Source organism: Mastigoproctus giganteus, chromosome 13, assembly GCF_048544385.1.
Source record: "Mastigoproctus giganteus isolate SK-2022 chromosome 13, ASM4854438v1, whole genome shotgun sequence".
NCBI classification, from domain to species: Eukaryota; Metazoa; Arthropoda; class Arachnida; order Uropygi; family Thelyphonidae; genus Mastigoproctus; species Mastigoproctus giganteus.
In genome coordinates, this window is record NC_143587.1 from 104,821,400 (window position 1) to 104,840,408 (window position 19,009).

The window sequence follows — 19,009 nt, forward strand, 5'->3', positions numbered from 1 at the left end:
TTCTACTACATGTGTTTGAGGATGTGTTTCGAAGCTACTGCAAAAAGAAAAATTTGGATTTTAAGATTTTAATTATTTTGGACAATGCACCAAGTCACCCTCCAACCCTTGCTGAACTGTCACCAAACATCAAAATCCTGTTTTTACCGCCTAACACAACATCTCTTATCCAGCCACTTGACCAAGGAGTAATTGCTGTTTTTAAGCACTATTACACAAGACAGACATTTAAGATGCTGATAGCAGAAACAGAGAGCGAAAATGCACCAACAGTTAAAGACTTCTGGAAGCGATTCAACATTAAGAATGCAATTTACATAATTGTGGAGGCCTGGAATGAAGTGACAAAAGAATGCTTACATGGCGGCCTCTTTTACCAGATTTTATTCGTGATTTTAAAGGCTTTGATCCTGTAAATGAGCTTCCTAAATTAATAGCACATTGTGTTGCCCTCGCAAAGCAGGTTGGCTTTGAGGAATTGGATGAAGATGATTTAGAAGAGTTGCTTCAGTCTCATGAAGAAGAACTTTCAACTGAAGAACTGCAACAACTTGTTGCTGGAGGGCAGGTGGAAGATGAGAAAGACGAAGTTGAATGCCTGAACGCCACCATAAAACCGCTTTCTACTTCAGAGTTATCTTCAGTTTTAAATCCATTTGAGAAAAGTATGCAATGGCTAGAAGATAACGACTATAATGCAGAAAGAAGCAGAAGAGCACTTCATACAATTCGATCTGCTTTGGAGCCATATAAGCAGCTGCTTTGTGAAAGGAGGAAGATTGCGAAACAACAGAAACTAGATGTCTTTTTTATGAAAACACCCAAGAAAGAGACAGAAAATGAGCCGCAGCCCTCTAGTTCTGGCGTGACCACATTTCGTCCAAAGTCCTCATCGGCCATCTCCTCCACCTCCCAGTTCCGATAATGATGACAACCTGCCGCCACTTTCCCCATAATTACGCTGTTTCAACCCCTTTCCCTCAAGCTGTCTTCATTTACTTTTAAGGTAAGAATCTAAATTTAAATGATTAAATTATTAATTTTACATTTTTCAACTGTAAGTGTTTTATTACGATTATTTATTGTGTTTGGTAATGTTTTGGTTAAAAATGTGTGTCCAATCTTGGGTGGTCGGCCCCTAACCCTATTTTTTCTATAGGGCCTGTTGTTTATATTACACGATTTTGCATTGCACGAAGTTTTCTAGGAACACAACTATCGTGTTATACGAGGACTGACTGTATATATTTTTCAGTATCAAGTATTGTGTGTGTGTGTGTGTGTGTGTGTGTGTGTGTGTGTGATTTGGTTTTTAGGGGCATTAGCAACTAAGGCCATATTGCCTCCGGGAAATGCGGTGGTCATTCCCTGACCTTTCCACATCCTCCGTATTTGGTGGTGATGGGCTTGAACCCCGGTCTAATCAAGAAGCGTGTGCTACGCTTCTTGATTAGACTGCTCCTTCCCAGCTGGCTACAGAGGTGCCATCGAGTATTATCTATGAGTTCCGTTTATATAACTTTCATATCAAGTTATGTATTAATTAATTATGTTACATATGTAATCTAAGTCGTTATATGTATTTAGTTAAAAAGTACAATTTAATTGACAATGAAGTTTAACAAGATTAATAGATTTTACTGATTGATTGACAATATTATATTATATACTATACTATACTAAGCTTACGCTATCTAGTTCGGGATATAACGTATCGTATAACAATGATGGCAAGTTACGAACGGTAAATCTACGGACACTTAAGTAATGATTAACTTCTAAATCTCGCTGTCTCAATTGAGAATAAACTAAGGATCCTGACTAGGTCTATAAGCTACTTATAGAAAATAATTTGATATAACAATTGGTCAATAAAGCTACTAAATATGGCTAAAGAACTTCTCGTTCAGTGGAGCTGCAACTTGTAACACGTGGATTTGATACCTTTACCGATACTAAGTAATATCTACAAAATCTCTAAGTTAAACTTTAAACTAAGTATCATAACTAGGAATATAAAGTTTATTTTGTTTTATTTGGTTTTTAGGAGCATTAGCAATTAAGGCCACATTGCTCCGGGAAATGCGGTGGTCATTCCTTGGCCTTTCCGCATCCTCTGTATTTGGTGGTGACGGGCCCGAACACAGGAATATAAAGCTACTCTAGAAAATAAGTTAATACGCCAATTTAAGCTTTTTTTTTTTTTTTTTTATCCAAGCTCGAGGCAGGATTCGAACCCGTGACCTTTGGGTTGCCAGGCAGGCAGTTTACCCGCCCGGTCGGCACCAATTTAAGCTAATAAAACAGAAAAAACTTCTCTATTCCAGGAGCAGTAAAAAACTTTGCCTGCGCAAGGCTACTCTCGTTCTCAAGCCTTAATGCAATAACTTAATATGTGCATTTGATATTATCTTCAATAAAATTATTTAGAAGTCTCTCCATTTCAATTATAATAGCCGGCGTAGCCATTACCAATTTAGTTGCTTGCAGTGGAACAGCTGTCTTTTCCACTGCTAAAATTAATTCTTTAATTTTTATAATTGTTCTTGCAGTTGAATCTGCCTGTCAAAAATGATTGCACACATCCACTTGTTCTTGAACAGAAACGATTTGCTTCAAAATGTATAATTCAATTTTCAAATTCAATCAGTTTCTTACCTTAGTAGGCTTCGTACCGCGCATGCAGATGATATTGCTTTTTAATTCTTATCTGCCATTATTCATCTTTGAAAATGTAACTACATTGCATTAATTATTATACAATGTTCGAGTAAACTGTCTGTTCGAGTAAACTCAGTACAGTGTTACATAACACTGTACTGAGTAATGACTAGACAATTTCTATAAATGCATATAACACAAATAGTACAAGCAATATACTTCATAATTTTTTAAAATGTTGATCTCGGAACTACGTAACAAGCCACCTCACTGCAATTAAATTAGTGTGGAAGAAAATTTCACTCAGCATGGAAAAATTTGACAAGTCGCTGTGGGAAAGTTTTTAATGCTGTTTTGCTATTCATTTGCAAGCAATCGTTTGAAATGTTAGCTCAAAACATCAGATGAAATGTTTTTGTTAAACATGCCAAAAATTTAATCTGTATGCTGGTAATAAAGCGATATAGTGAGTTGTGACAGCATTAGAGTGAGATATGGGTTATAATATAAGAACAGCATTATAGCGAATCAGCACAGAGAGAACAGTGTTATAATGAGGGCCTGCTGTATAATGCAATAAGTACCTTCTTTTATCTTTTTTACCTTCAACCAACCCAATTACTATATGTTCTAATACATTTTAAGTTTGAGGTTTTAAAAAAAAAAAAAAGTTACACATCCTCTGCAGTGCTGTGTAGTGTTGAACAGGTAAATACAACTTCTGAAAATGCACATTACTCCCTAACCATGGTTTGCATGAACAGCTTGTAAACTGGAAGAAGCTTGATGATGATAACACAAATTATATGCTTGCCCAGTCACTCATGCAGTCATGGCATTCATTCCACAACAGGGATGCTTTATTGCAGAGCAATATTTCAAATTTTTGTAGAATTAGAGAAGAATGTATACAATATTTAAAAATTTCATGAAACTGGCAATGTAACGTTTTACCCGTAAACTGTGTAATGGGTCTAAAAGGCTATATTGCCAAGCCTATTTTCTTTGCAGAAACAGTGAAAAACCCAGCAATATCTGGAAACATTTAAGAGGTTCACAGAATGGAAAAGTGGAACCTGGGAAGGGTATTTTCCAACAAGATGGCACAACTATACACACATCTGCAGAAGTGAACTCTGGACACTGGATTTCTAAACTTCTCTCCTGAATTTTTTCTGTAGGGACATCTTAAAGAGTATTTGTAAACAATCCATGATGAACTGAAAAAATGAACGACACCATCAGCAAGTTATTCATTGACATTCCCCAAGATGTGATTCTCTGCATTGTCAAAAATGTGCCAATGGGTTCAAGCCTATTTAGCAGAGAATGACATGCACTCTCAACACATCTTTTATGATACATTGTGATCCCATACAACAGGCCTACACATCAAGCACATTACACGTTGTTCTTGCAAGTGTAACTAAATATATATGCAATTGTATGTATTTGGCACATAACTTAAGAAAATTTTAAAAACAAACTGAACCATGGTCACTATTTTGAAGAATAATATTTTAAAACTAAAGAAATAAAACATTATTTTTTAATAGCAAATATTATACTTATACCTGCATGAAGTTGGCAAAGCTTACACATAACTTAAGAAGCTTTACAATGACTTGTAAAAGTTCAGGAAAGGTTAACATGCAGTCTTTCAAGCAAGTATCCAGGAAATCACTATGACAGCTGAGCACCTCATCAACATTTGCCACCTGAAAAATAACTTTTCTTAAAATGATGTAAAGACAATGTATTTACGTACAAAGCACCATCATATAAATACTTCTAAAAGGCTTTTTTTTTTTTTTTTGTAATAAATATAGTAAAAAGTTCAGCAGCACCTTACATTTCAGGAGCATTTGATTTTTTTCGCAAATTAAATTGAATTTTAATTTTCTGCGATTAACAGAAGTGAGAAGGAAAAAAAACTAACTTGTTGCAGTTAATTTATAATATAAAAAAGGGAATTTTTTTACTTTACTGCACATATAAATAAATAAATTTTCTGTTTATACTCTGGGACGACCAAACAGTCAAAGGAGTTGATATCTCAACATTCACTCAACTTTTGTTAAACTTCACTTATTTCCTTCTTGATTTCAATAAAAATTGAAATGATATATGTATTTCACATGTGATTTAATAAAATAAACAAACATTAACATATAACTAAGATAGAAGTGCAGAAAAAACGATATTCCTAACAATAACATTTTAAGATTTTTTTTACAGAATAAAACAGTAGTAGTAGTTTCTTCTATTATTTTATCCTGTAAACAAATTCTCTTTCTGGCAGTAAATTTGTGCATATCATTGACAAAACCCCATTTGAGCTGTCCTAGCAGTCTTATGCAGTCTTCACTGCATAAAGAACTGCTGGTTCTTTATGCAGTGAAGCTTATCAATAGCTTATCAGCTGTTGATACTACTGGTATCAACAGCTGATAAGCTATTTTGGGATTACTGTATCCAAATGCAATACTGTGTATTTATCAATGTTAAACTTCAGTTGCCACTTCTCAATCTCATCTGCTTAATTTTTCTAAATCTTGTTGCAGTAGCATACCCTGACTACCTTCCTGCTATACATATTTATGCATATGTATATTTATACAGATTGAAAATTAACTAATTATAATAAAAAGAAAAGAAAAAGAAACTAGTATTGCAAACATCAGTGACTGCATTAATGCATAAACCACCACATGCTGCTTATAATAAATTAAGATGAAAATAAATTTAAAAAATGCCAGTAGCATGACAAACCAGTAAAGTGAAAGTAAAAATAAATCATACAAAACAAAACAAAAGGAGGGGGGAGAGAAAGGGTATTGCAGAAGGAACGCTCCTAAAAGAATTAAGAAAATCCAAAATATATGATATCAAATAACAGAAATAATTTATAATGTACGAATTAAAGTTTAATGGTGCCCAATTGATAGCACCAGGTCCAAATTATGTGAAATATATCACTAAAAGCGGAGATGAAACTAATTACAACACTGGACCAACAAAACTATAAATAAAAATAAAATAAAACAGACTGACCATTATGTCCTATCTCAACAGAGGACCACAAGGCCAATAATGGTCAGAGAATCACTTCATTTCAAACATTAGACAAATCCATGCATTGATGAACTGATACACTGATCGATCTGAAAATGCAATGGATTTGAATAATGGTGGGCCCTTATGCAGTGAAAAATTATAATAGAACAGAACTATTCTCACATATCCTAGCACTCACATGGTAGCACCATATCTGGTTTAACATTGACTTTTAACAAAGTCAATGTTAAACCAGAATGTACAAAAAATTAGGCTATAGTGGGCAGTGTATGAGCACCCATTAGCTTATAGACTCAGTACTACTGCCATTGTAAAATAGATTGAAAATTAACTAACTATAATAAAAAGAAGGAAAAAAAATAAATTAGTATTGCCAACATCAGTGGCTGCATTAATGCAACCACTGCATGTTGCTTATAATAAATTAAGATAAAAATAAATAAAACAAATGTCAGTAGCATGGCAAACCAGTAGAGCGAAAGTAAAAATAAACCATACATAAAAAAACAAAACAAGGGGGGAAAGAAAGGGTATTGTAGATGGAATGCTCCTAAAATAATTTAGAAAAGCCAAAATATATGATACCAAATAACAGAAATAATTTATAATGTACCAATTAATTAAAATTTACCAGTGCCCACTTGATGCTGCCCTCTATAGCCTAATTTTTTGTACACATTCTGGTTTAACAGTGACTTTGTTAGTGGTATGGTGCTGCCATGTGAGGGTTCTGTTCGATTATAATTTTTCACTGCACAAGGGCCACCATTATTCAAATCCATTGCATTTGCAGATCAATCAGTATATGCATGGATTTGTTTAATGTTCGAAATGCATGATTCCCTGACCAGTATTGGCCTTGTGGTCCTCTCTCGAGATGAGCCATAATGGTCAGTCTATTTTATTTTATTTTTATTTATAGTTTTGTTGGTCCAGTGTTGTAGTTAGTTCCGTCTCCGTTTTTAGTGATATTTCACATAATTTGGACCTGGTGATATCAAGTGGGCGTTGATAAATTTCAATTAATTGGTACATTCCATCTTCAATACCCTTTCTCATCTCCCCCTTTGTTTTGTTTTATTATGTATAGTTTATTTTTACTTTTGCTCTACTGGTTTGCATGATACTGGCATTTGTTTTATTTATTTTTTTTATGTTAATGTGTATATATATATATATATATATATATATATATATATATATATATATATATATATATATATATATACACCATTTGCAGTTCATACATAAGTTTAGTGGAGATGAGGGTTGAACTGCTAGAGTGGTGATGTTGTAAACCTGGTGGGAGAATAATAAACAAGTACGTTTTTTAAAATAAGTTTGTTTTAGTAACTTAAAGAAGTTAGCTGTTATGAAAATGAGAATATGTTTAATTTTAGTGATTGTTATTTAAATGGAGTTAAATGAATATAGATAAGTTTCAAGAATTGAGTGAAATTCTGCAATTTTAAGTTTTGTCAGAACAAGCATAACACCTTGTAACAATAATAAATAAAAGCATATGCGTGTGCCAGGCACAATCTTTCAGCTCAATCAACATATGCCATGAAGAATCAAATTAAACCATTTATTTTATTTGTTGCAATAAAATAATGCAGTGGCCATCTTTCGAAAATTTTCACATCATAAGATTTTGTCAAACAGTCTGAAGTATCATAGTGCATATCAACAGAAAACTATAACTTTGCTCTGAAGGATGGAAATATTTTATGGTGTTAACCTTTTCCCCTTTCTGGATTAATGTACAATTTAAAGAGAATGACTTATAAATGTTTTGTTTGTTCTTCGTTTAAGTGGTTTACCTATACCCATAAAGATAGCAGTAGCATAGACAACACTAACATTAAACTTAGCAAAAATAATCCCCCCTCCCTATTTGTAGCAACCAATGGCAACATTTTAAACTAGTGATGTGTACCAACATGTAGGCTTTCTTGTACCTTGGCATCAATGCTTTTAATATAACAAATAAACAATTTAAGTTATTAGTTAATTATCTAATTACTTAAATTTAATAATAATTCAATGAAACATATACATTAAACTTACCTCTTGTATTTTAGTCAAGAATGTATGCCAGTGAGGCTCAATAACCTCAAACATCATATAATATTCTAGATTTTGGATAAAGTTAAGCATGCGTTGCCTCAAGGCAAAGGCTGATGCATATGAACAAGAAGCATCAAGAGAAAAGGATTTAGCAATCTTATTCATTGTCCACACACTGAAATATAAAAATGAACATCTTTAATATTTGTATATGTCAATACCATTTAGATTTTGAATAAATGAATTATCTTCCTAATATCTTCATTTTTAAATTTTCTTAAAATTTCAATGCTTTGCAAATAAATATATTATTTAATACGATCATATCCACCATTAAATATAACCTTTTTTATATTTAAACCATTTATAATTATCAAAAAATTGGCAATTATTCTTTGGTTTGGTATGAGCTCTGGTTTCGTATATTACATGAATATAAGTGAGCCAGAATGTTCAACATAAAATGCTGAAAACTAAAATGAATGTGGGTTTCCACAGATATTTATATGACATTTAATAAATTATGCAAGTAAAGATGTAAAATTCAGTTCGAAACACACCTGAACTTCCCATAATCCATGATTCTGTTATAGTTTTGTTGGTCCAGTGTTGTAGTTAGTTCCATCTCCGTCTCCAACAACTTAAAGTCTGGCGAACTTTCCATCATTGCAAACAAGCACTGTCACTTTTAAAACTACAAAGTTGCAGTGTGCTGAACTGATGCATCTTCAACATCCCACTTAACCAGTTTGCAATGCAGTTCAACTGCATATGTATACCAAGTACACGTACCTTCATCATGTTGGTCAAGCATAAGAAAACAAAAGGTAAGAAAACATGTTATGTATGCAGAGAACAGCCAACTTTTGACTTTCAAAAAACTGGAGATCAGGCATTTGTAAGAGGAGGCTTTTGGGCCAAAACAGGTGAAAAACAGGAAATTTTTCAGAAAATGCAGGAGGTTTTTAAGTCCACACTGCATTAGAAATTTAATTTCACTGGCAAAATATACAACATATATTAAAATACAACCACTGGAGTTTAACAGTACAATATGCTTTTAAACATTAGCTTACCCAACATTTTTCTGTTTACATATTCAGTTAGACAAATTGTGCCCTTTTCAGGAATATTGGGTCAAAGATTTGTTTGTAACAATGGCCCTGTTGTCTAAATTTGGCTGTCAGTACCATTTCCAGAGTTTCCCCAGACAGAGTAGATCAGTGTTTCTTTTCCTAACCTTGCTGAACACTTAGCATGAAAAATTGTTAAAATGCCAAGTATGACTTGGGATAATCTATTATATTTCATGCACTTGTCAGTTCCTCAACTAAGGACCGCACTGTACATCAATTCTTTCTTCTTTCATAATAACATATGGTAAGTTTTTCATACTGAACCTGACAGAACTCATACTGCAAAACATCTATTTCCTTATTTTTAATGCTATCAAGAAAGTTTCAATGGGAAATTCTACACCATGTAGTCATATGCAGCTATAAAGTACTTCCTCATGGAGCAAAAGAACAGAATCTTCTCCACTTGTTTTAGACTATCCAAGGACCTTGACAGCAGAAATGCCTATTACTAAATCAGAATCATCCTTCTCATTTAGTCTGCTATGGTAATCAATTTCCAACTCGGAAGTGGAAGATCTGAAAACTGTTGGTAAAATGAATTTGCAAATAACATTCTTCAACATATCTATGGGTAATGAATTCATACACATGGATGTGAAGTACACATCCATGTGTATGAATTCATTACCCATAGATAATGTTGGATTGAAGAGCTGTTTTCTTTTTTTCAAACATTGGTATAACATTAAAAAAAAAAGAAGATATTGCTTTATTCAAGCCAGAAGAAAGAAACAACAAATTTTCTACTTGAGTGAGGATAGCATACCTAGAATTATCAGCTCGCTTTGCCTATTTAGGATTGCCATTACCAAAAAAATGGCCAATGCAGAAGTCCTTTTTCTTGAGTTCATCAATTTGTCCTCTTACAAAAATTATGAACTGAATTTGAACAGGAGTCAGTACTGCACACTAGTGATCACTTGTACATAAAAAAGAGCTCACTACTGCTATTCTCACCACTTCTAACCTTATCTGCAAACACTTGTCAAAGATTACCACTCCAGTTACACATTTAACCAACGACTAGATTTGAACATAAGTTAGTGCCATACACTAGTGATAGAGAACTATGAAAAAAGGACTCATACTACTTTTCTCACCACTTCTAACTTCATCTGTAAACTGCTTCAGGGATAAGGTGGTGATTATCCTTTTTTATAAAGCAAGGGTAAGGCCATATCTTAAGTACTACATGCAGGTCTGGAAGCCGCATTTTAGGATGTGGATCCGATGAAATGGGTGCAGGGCAGTGCCATACAGAAAGAGCACCCTTAGGGTGGTGATTATCCTATTTTATTCCTTGGTAAGGGCACCCTTAAGGTGCCCTTATCAGGAAAGGCTTCATTTTTGCAAACTGCAGGGTCTGGAGACCAAGACACCTGCGAGAAGATTGGACTGAGGTGTTTAAGACAATGATTGCATAAGCTCAGTGCTAACAGAATCCTTCCTCTCACTCCGACTACACATAGGTGGCACAAATTCAAATGGAGGATAGGTGTGTGGAAATTTGCAGTGGCTAGTGGTTAGTTGATTGTTGGAACAAACTTCCATCTGGCATTGTTGAAGTGGGTAGTTTGAATAAATTAAAGGAAGAACAAGATCAACTATTAGAGGGGATGGGCAAGTAATATGTAAAGTTTTTTTTTTTTTTTGGCTGATGTATAAGCTTGTTTTCTTGAATCATTGCCACTACTAAGAGAGCCAATACGTGCACACTTTCATATTTCAAAATAATTTTTACTTCAGTGATATTCACCAGTTGAAATTGTTTAAATCTATCTTATCTTTTAGTACTTCTTTCCAGATAATATTAAATGTTCACCAAGAATTGATCCACTTTCATAGGAAGGCTTCCAGCTCCATTTTCAGCACACAAATTTATTTCATGACAAGTACAGCCTATTACCACCAAATGCTTTACTTCCTCTTTTAATACTCAAGTTACTCCAGTTTTTGGGCCTACCATAACAGGCACATAATTAATACTAAGCGTCAGATTTTTGACTGAAGCCCACATGTTTTTAAGTTGACAAGAAGAAGGCACCAAACATTGTACTTGTTTAAGACAAAGATTGTGATCAATGGAAGTCACCTTTCATTGATGGCAATAACCAAAGGAAATTTGATTTTTGTCATCAATAAAAAAAATAAAAAAAATCCCTCAAAATTTGCTTTGACTATTTCCATCTGTAGCAACTGAAAATGGTCCATTTTCCAGTTGCTACAGATGGCAACTTTTCCTTCCCTATCCATGTAATTGTTAAATTGCATGGATAAATGCCTGCTGATTTTGTTCTTCCACAACCACAGAGGCGCCTCCGTAGCCAGGTGGGAAGGAGCAGCAGTGCATAGCACACGCTTCTTGATTAGACTGGGGTTCAAGCCCGTCACTACCAAATACGGAGGATGCGGGAAAGGTCAGGAAATGACCACCGCATATTCACTAAAAAAAAAAAAAAAAACCAAACCACAACCATATTTTTCTGCTATTTTGCTATTGTGAAACATTTTTGAAACACTGCAACTGTGCGATCAGCACAACTCAGAGGAAGGTGTCTCATGCCAGAATGTGCAAATAAACATTTCGCAAGTATGATATCATTGTCATCATGAAATGTAACAGCTATTTTTTCACTTCTTTCTATGCACCGAATGCTGCTGCTGTTATGATTATTAGTTTTCATATGTCTGATTGTAACATATTTTCCATCGCTATAAATTGAAATATCACATTTACATATGGCGCACAAGGCAAACCTTAATTTTTTCATAGAGAACAATGCTATTACTGTGTGCTTCTTATTTTGCAACATGGATTATCATAACACACCTGATGGGCTATGAAATTTCTGCTAATTTTTGCTAACAAAAATAAGCAGAAATTTTTGGGGGGGGGAGAGAAGTGACATAGTCAATGTTTTTTTTGAAAAGTTTAACACAGTTTTATTACAGTGAGACATCATATAACGCGAGTTCAATTAATGCAATCTTTTTTTATGTGCCAGTTGAAAAAGATTTGAATTGCACACTAAGCTTAGTGCACCTTGGACAGGCAATAAACAAGCGTTTATTGGCTGTCCATTTACATTTAAAAATTAGAATTTTTAAATGCAAAAAAAATTTTAATTTTTAAATGAGCCAGATGAAATGTTATAACGGTAAAAGAACTAGATGAAATCTTTCGTACTGCAGAGAACCTCAAACGAAAGGTTTCAGGTGCTTGGCAATATTTATTTCACCAGGGCCTAGAGAAGATTGTTGTCAGCTAATGGAAATTGATTGATGAAAAAAAGAAAGCCAACACTGTTAAAACGACTCTCTTCAAATATTTCTGTAACAAATAGTTCTATAATTATTTTCACTATCTTTTAGATGGTATACAGTTAAAAAGTTATTTAAGAGATATTTTTAAAATTCTTCATGGACATTTCTGAAGGTCACGGCCCAATTATAATTTTTTGTATTGATTTTTATATTCGATTAATGCATTCTGTTTTGCGCGATGCCCTCGCAGGATGAATTAATCAAGTTAATCGAGGCCAGCCTGTATTATTGTTGTTGTTATTTTTTATTTATTTTTTTTTTTGTCAGAAGACAGTGAAAACTGAATTTTTGTAAAAAGAAGGAAGCACTTTGTCACGAAATATATTATGGCAGTGAGATGAAGATGAATCAATTAAAAAAAAAAAAAAAAAGGAAAGATTCTCTGTTGTAAATCTTGAGAGTTAGCAGCTATGCATGCATAAATATGCAAAACTTAACTATCTAAATTCTAGAGCAGAGGTTAATAAATTATACAAATAGTAATTATTAATTTATTAATAATTACTATTTGTATAATTTTAGGTTAGTAATTTTACAAATGGAAATTTGTAAAATTTCCATTTGTAAAATTACAGAGGCTCAAGTATACAGTTTTTTGACGCCATAATGAAAAGGGAAACTAACACAGCATCAAATTTCATATCATGTTTTCTGCATATCAGAGTCCTATGTTGGAGGAATTGAACAGTTTTAATTTAAGGATCTAAACTCTAACTCATATTGATTAGCCTCCTGTTCAACATCATGTGGCATAGGTTTATAAATAACAGATTTTAAGCCTCCCAAAGCAGAAAAGTTCAAGGGAACCATTTAATGGAACCATGTCTTACCAGCCTTGTTGAATCCTGTTTCATCTATACAAGCATGGACTGCTCCTGCAAAATATCAGTGTTCTGTCTTATTGGAAAAAACATGAAATTGAAAATGAAGTGGTATATTATCCGAATAGGGCTCTAAAACATTAAAAAAATTGTCAAGCGTTTGTATCCATTCAGAGTATCTTCAAGTAAATAAGGATTGTGACATTCTTTTGTCTTGGACTGTACAATAAATTAACTGATTATTCTTCAAATCTGACTTTTTTCTCTACCCAGTAAAGGTGTGAATCATTCTAATATCAACAAATATGATGAAATAAGAGCAACAATCATCAATTTTTTGCATCACATAAACATTGTACTTATTACACCTATTCCTTTTTTAAAGCACTAAAACAATGCACTGGAATAAAAAAAAAAAAAAAAAGTCAGCCATTCTCCTCCCCCCACTGGCAGGCATAGGATTAACTTAAACTTCAGCTGGAACATGTATAATAGATACATATCTGTGTTTATTCTAATAAAAAACAACCAATCAAAAATAATTCCATTCTTGTAGTGTGGGGGGGGGTAGAACTTTCTTTTGAGTATGGAATTTTGAAACACCCTTACTAAGAACAACATGTAAGGGTATTTCAAGAAGTGACTACATGCATCAAATAAAATTCTTCTGATGCAGAACAATCAAAGTGCTTCTTTTCTCAAGACCCACTATACATAGTGGGGGTCTTGAGAAAAAAAGCACTTTGCTTATTCTGCTTCAGGTTTTCTAATTTTCTGAAACAACACATTTTTGAGACATGTTTCTATGAAAGTATTATACAACTGCAAGTTTTTTGGGTGCTTTTCTTAATCAAATTTAAGATATCAATAACATGTCAGAAGTGATATCAGACAAATTGGATGTGTATAGCAAGCATAAAATGTTTGCTAGTTCAGCGGATTCCAACCAGTGGTTCACGAACCCCTGGAAGTTTACGAGAGTGTTCTAGGGGGTTCACACTAAAAATTCTATAATGGCATCTTCTTAGATTTATTTACATAGATATATTATTTTAAACTACAAAATATATACATAATAATAAACAATAAAATTAAATAAGTAAAGAATTGCCAAAGAAAGAAAACACATCTCCCACAATTCCTTATAGTTAGTTTACTATCTTACAGTATATCATGTTAAATAAATATGTTTTCCACACTTTTTTTTTTTTGATTCTCAACACAATTGTTATGTACAGGTACTTTTTTTTTAGAATCTATAGTACTTAGTACCGTGCATGGGTTTAAGGCTGAAAAGTTAAAAGAAGATACTTGTTGACGTTAGACTTGAATTTCTGTAGATTGTAATTTTGGAAATACATATGACGGAAGGTTGTTCCAAAAAAAGGCAGTTGAATGAATAAACAAGGAAGAAATGTTGGTTCTGTGAGTTTGAACTTGGACAGGAAAAGGTTGTTGACTGGTTGTGGTACGTGTTCAGATTGCTTTGAAAGAGAGAGCGGGAATTATAGAAGCCAATTCAGAAGAACAGTGCCCATGGAAGTATCTGTAGAAAAGGCATGCAGCAGAAACAGTACATCAATGAGACAGCGAGTGGATTTGTTGTTGTTGTTATTTGGTTTTTAGGAGCATTAGCAACTAAGGCCATATTGCTCCGAGGATATGTGGTGGTCATTCCCTGACCTTTCCGTATTTGGTGGTCACGGGCTCGAACCCTGGTCTAATCAAGGAGCGTGTGCTACACACTGCCGCTCCTGCCCACCTGGCTATGGAGGCGCCCAGCGGGTGCAGACACTCTGTTAGAGATGAGACTATCTACGCTGGTAGCACAGTGGTATCATCACCGTCCTCCCCACACTGGGTGGAAAAGGCCTGGGTTTGAATCCCGTCTATGATGCAAGGAATTTTAATGGGCATTTTTTTTTTTTACTCCGTGGCTGTTAGTCGGTCTCAGGCGTAGATGGCAAGGTTCCCCCCCCCCCCCAAAAAAAAAACAGGGTTTTTTTTCTTTCAGCAAAACAGGCAGATCAACCAGAGAACACATGCAATTTACAGACACAATAAATATATGGGTAGATGTAATCGTTTCTGGGTGAGCCCTAACAATTTTTTTTTTTTTTTTTTTTTTTTTTTTGTTAGAGATGAGACATTAATTAACCTAATTGCCCTCTTTTGAATGGAATCTAGAAGCCAGAGAGAGATTTTGGGGGCACTGCCCCAGATGTGGGAACAATATTCCGTGGCAGGCCGGATTTGTGATTTCTACAAAATCAACAACAGGTTGGAAGAAAAGTAATGGCAAGAGAAAGAGAGAAAGCCAAGTTTTTAAGATGCAGAGGAAGCAATATTTGTAATTCCAAGAGAGATTAGAAGTCAGGGTAATCCCCAAGATCTTGCCTAGAAATCAGAGTGTCTTGAAGAAAAACATAGGAGCAGAAGAATCCTTTTTGCGAGATATAAGATAGGACTGAGTTTTAGAAGGATTGAAATTAAGTTATCTTTGCCCCACTACCATTCCTGGAGATCAGCATTTAAGGAAATGGTAGTGGATATTCGAGAAGTTGAAGATGTTTGAGCAGGGCAAGGTTTCTCAAACTTGAAGGTGGAATGCAATGTGCTATCGTCAGCTATGGATAGGATTTCTGGTCAATGGAAGAAGGTCATTAATATACAAGAAGAAAAGATTGGGAAAAAGAACGGAATCCTGGGGAACACCAGCATTAGTGGAGTAATTAGAAGACAGACAGCCATCTACCATTAACCAGTGCGCAGTTAGAGATAAAACTAGATACTCAATTACAAAAAACAGCTGGCAAACTATAGGATGGAAGGTTAGTCAGAAGATCTTTATGCCAAACATGAACGAAAGCCTTGGAGATGTCAAGAGAAACTGCTTGTGTTTCACCGAACTTTTCCATTGAATTTGTCCATAAATGGGTAACATAAGCCAGAATATTACCAGTGGATTGACACTGACGATATCCATACTGGCGATCGTTGATCAGATGGAATGTTTCTAGATAGTTTAAGTTGGCAGTTAATTGATTTCTCCATTACTGTAGAACAAGTGGAAGTAATTGCAATGGGACAATAATTGGATGGGAGGGATTTGTCACCCTTTTTAGGAATTAGTTGGATATCAGCAAATTTTCAAGCAGAAGGAAAAACACCTTTGGAATAAGGAAGTGAAAATAAGGAATAAGGAAGGAAAAAAGTGGAAAAGAACAGAATTAATTCATGAGCTCAGCTTTTGAGAACAAGTAGAGAAATACCATCAGGACCTGGTATTTCTTAGCATCAGATTCATCAAAATCCTGCCATCTTTTTGACGGAAGACCACAGGAGGCATTGAATGGAGTGTACTGGGAATGGTTTGAGGTGATTTACCAAGATCATCAATACATGAGTTTGAAGAAAAATAGGATGCTAGCTGGCCAGCTTTATCTTTGGCTGATGGGGCAACAGAACCGTCTGGTTTTGACAGAAGTGAGAACAGAGATGGGCAAAAATTGCAGCCAAAAGTTTTGGCAAGAGACCAGAATGGTCTGCTACCACTGGACAAGAAGCAAGTTTTCTACTCTTAGCCTGTTCGAAATCTAGTTTGGACAGATTAATAACTGTTTTACAAAGTATAAATCATACTTAATAATAATTTTTATTATTGCGCTATGTAGTACTGGAAATATTTTATAATAAAAATTCAGAAATATTTATTGATTTCAGAGAATATAGGCTTAGTGGTTTGCTTTAAAAATATTATATCGAAAGGGTTCACTAAAAAAATTTTTTCGTTGAAAGGGGTTTGCGAGTCAAAAAAAAAAAAGGTTGGGGTCCACTGGTCTAGTTCAGCCTTAAATTTAATTAAGCTATCCAATTCCACAACAGATGGAAGTCTGTTCCAGCAATAACTACCTGCTGGCTAAAGGCAAACCTCTGCACATATATTCTAAAAATGTCTTTCCTCAATTTGAATCTATGCCCTCTCAGATTCTTAATCTCAGCAAATGGCAGAATCCCATGAGCATTGAGCCTGCTCAAACCATTCAAGGCCTTATACACCTCAATCAGATCACCTCTTAGGTGCCTAGTCTCCAGATGCTGCAGCTTACAGAATTTAAGCCTCTCCTGGTAAGAGAATCCCTTTGTTCCTCTCACAAATCTTGTTGCCCTTCTCTGTACTCATTCTAGCAACTCTACATCTTTCTGAAAATGAGGCCTCCATACCTGTGTGCAGTACTCAAGATGTGGCCTAATCATTGCCTTATGCAAAGATATAATCACCTCCTTGTCTCTGCTAGCAAAATTTCTATATAACATTGACAAAACTCCATTACCTACTCTGGCAGACCATCTGCACTGCTCAGAGAACTTCATATCCGACTGCACAATTACCCCCAGGTCTTTTTCATTCTCAATCTCCCTGAGTGTAGTACCATACAGTTGATATGTTTCTCTTGGATTCATCATCATCAGCCATTTTCAATCCACTGCAGGATGAAGCCTCTCCAGCAACTTTCCAGTTCCTTCTGTTTTGTGCAATGGCCATCCATTTACTATCCACAAACTCATGAATTTCATCCGTCCATCTCCATCGTTGTCTTCTAGATTTTCTTCTAGCTTCTCTTGGGTACCATTCTGTTATTTTCTTAGTCCTTCTGTCATCTTGTCTTCATGCTATATGTTCTGCCCAAGACCATTTTAGTTTTGATAAGAATGTCCTTTACTTGAGTTTGTTGCCTAATCCACGTATTTCTCTTCTTATTTAACAGTCTGATTCCCAATATAATTTGTTCCATTCTTCACTGTGTAGTTGTCAGCTTCTCTTCCATTCTTTGGCCAAGGTGCCCAAGTTTCGCCGCATAAGTCATTGTGGGGAGTATACATTGGTTCATTATTTTACGTTTCAGACAAATTGGGGTATTGCTCCTCAGTATGTGACTATATTTTCTGAATGATATCCATCCAAAATTTATTCTTCTTTTGACTTCCAGCCATTTATCATTATTACAGCTAATGACTTGTCCCAGATAAGTATATGACTCCACCTTTTCAATTACTGCTCCTTCAATCATTATATCCCTTTCTGTGGCATACTTGTCCATCATTACTTTTGTTTTAGCAATATTCATCTTTAGTCGAAAATCCTTACTAACTCTGCATAACTGATTAAGATTTTCCTCTAATTCTTTGTAATCTTGGCTTATGACCACAATGTCATCTGCAAATCGTAAATGGTTTAGGTACTCTCCATTCACATTGACTCCTTTCTGCGACCAGTCTAATCTTCTGAAAGCTTCCTCAAGGGCAGCAGTAAACAACTTCAGAGATATTGTGTCTCCTTGTTGAACTCCTTTCCCAATTTTAAATTTGCTACTGTCTTTGTCTAGTCTAATAAAGGAGGTAGCATTCTCATATATTTTCTTCAAAATCATAATATATGGGGTATCTATGCCTTGTCTTTCCAGTGCCCGAAACATTGCCTTATGCTGTATGGAGTCAAATGCTTTTTCATAATCCGAAAATGCCAGGTATAATGGTGTTTTATATTCAGTTGCTTTCTCCATTAGCTGTGAAATTACGTGAAGGTGATCCCTAGTTGAGAATCCTGTGCTAAAGCCAGCTTGCTCTTTCGGTTGATTCTCATCAAGTATTCTTTCTTGGGTTACTGCTACCCATATGCAGTACTTTGCATTTGTCAATATTAAATTTCAGTTGCCATTTCTCAGCCCATCTACCTAACTTGTCTAGATTCTGTTGCAGAGTATACTGTATTAAGTTTATTTTGTATATTTTGGCATCTTAATCCAGCAATATACTTGCATATCTCTTACCCCAAGCTTCTGGAGAAAGAGAGATGCAAGCATATTGCTGAGTTGCTTTCGACTAAGGTTGGGAAGTGTAAAAATATCATTGTCT

At 34.7% G+C, this 19,009-nt stretch overlaps 1 protein-coding gene across 1 annotated transcript in view; it reads right to left on the minus strand.

Moving 5' to 3' along the window:
* The window catches only part of LOC150076326 (gamma-tubulin complex component 2-like), a 210,126-nt gene that overhangs the window by 56,091 nt on the left and 135,026 nt on the right, over positions 1–19,009 (minus strand). The window contains 2 exon segments of the mRNA XM_090388143.1: positions 4,236–4,379; positions 7,810–7,984. Coding sequence (XP_090244269.1) covers positions 4,236–4,379; positions 7,810–7,984 — 319 coding nt within the window.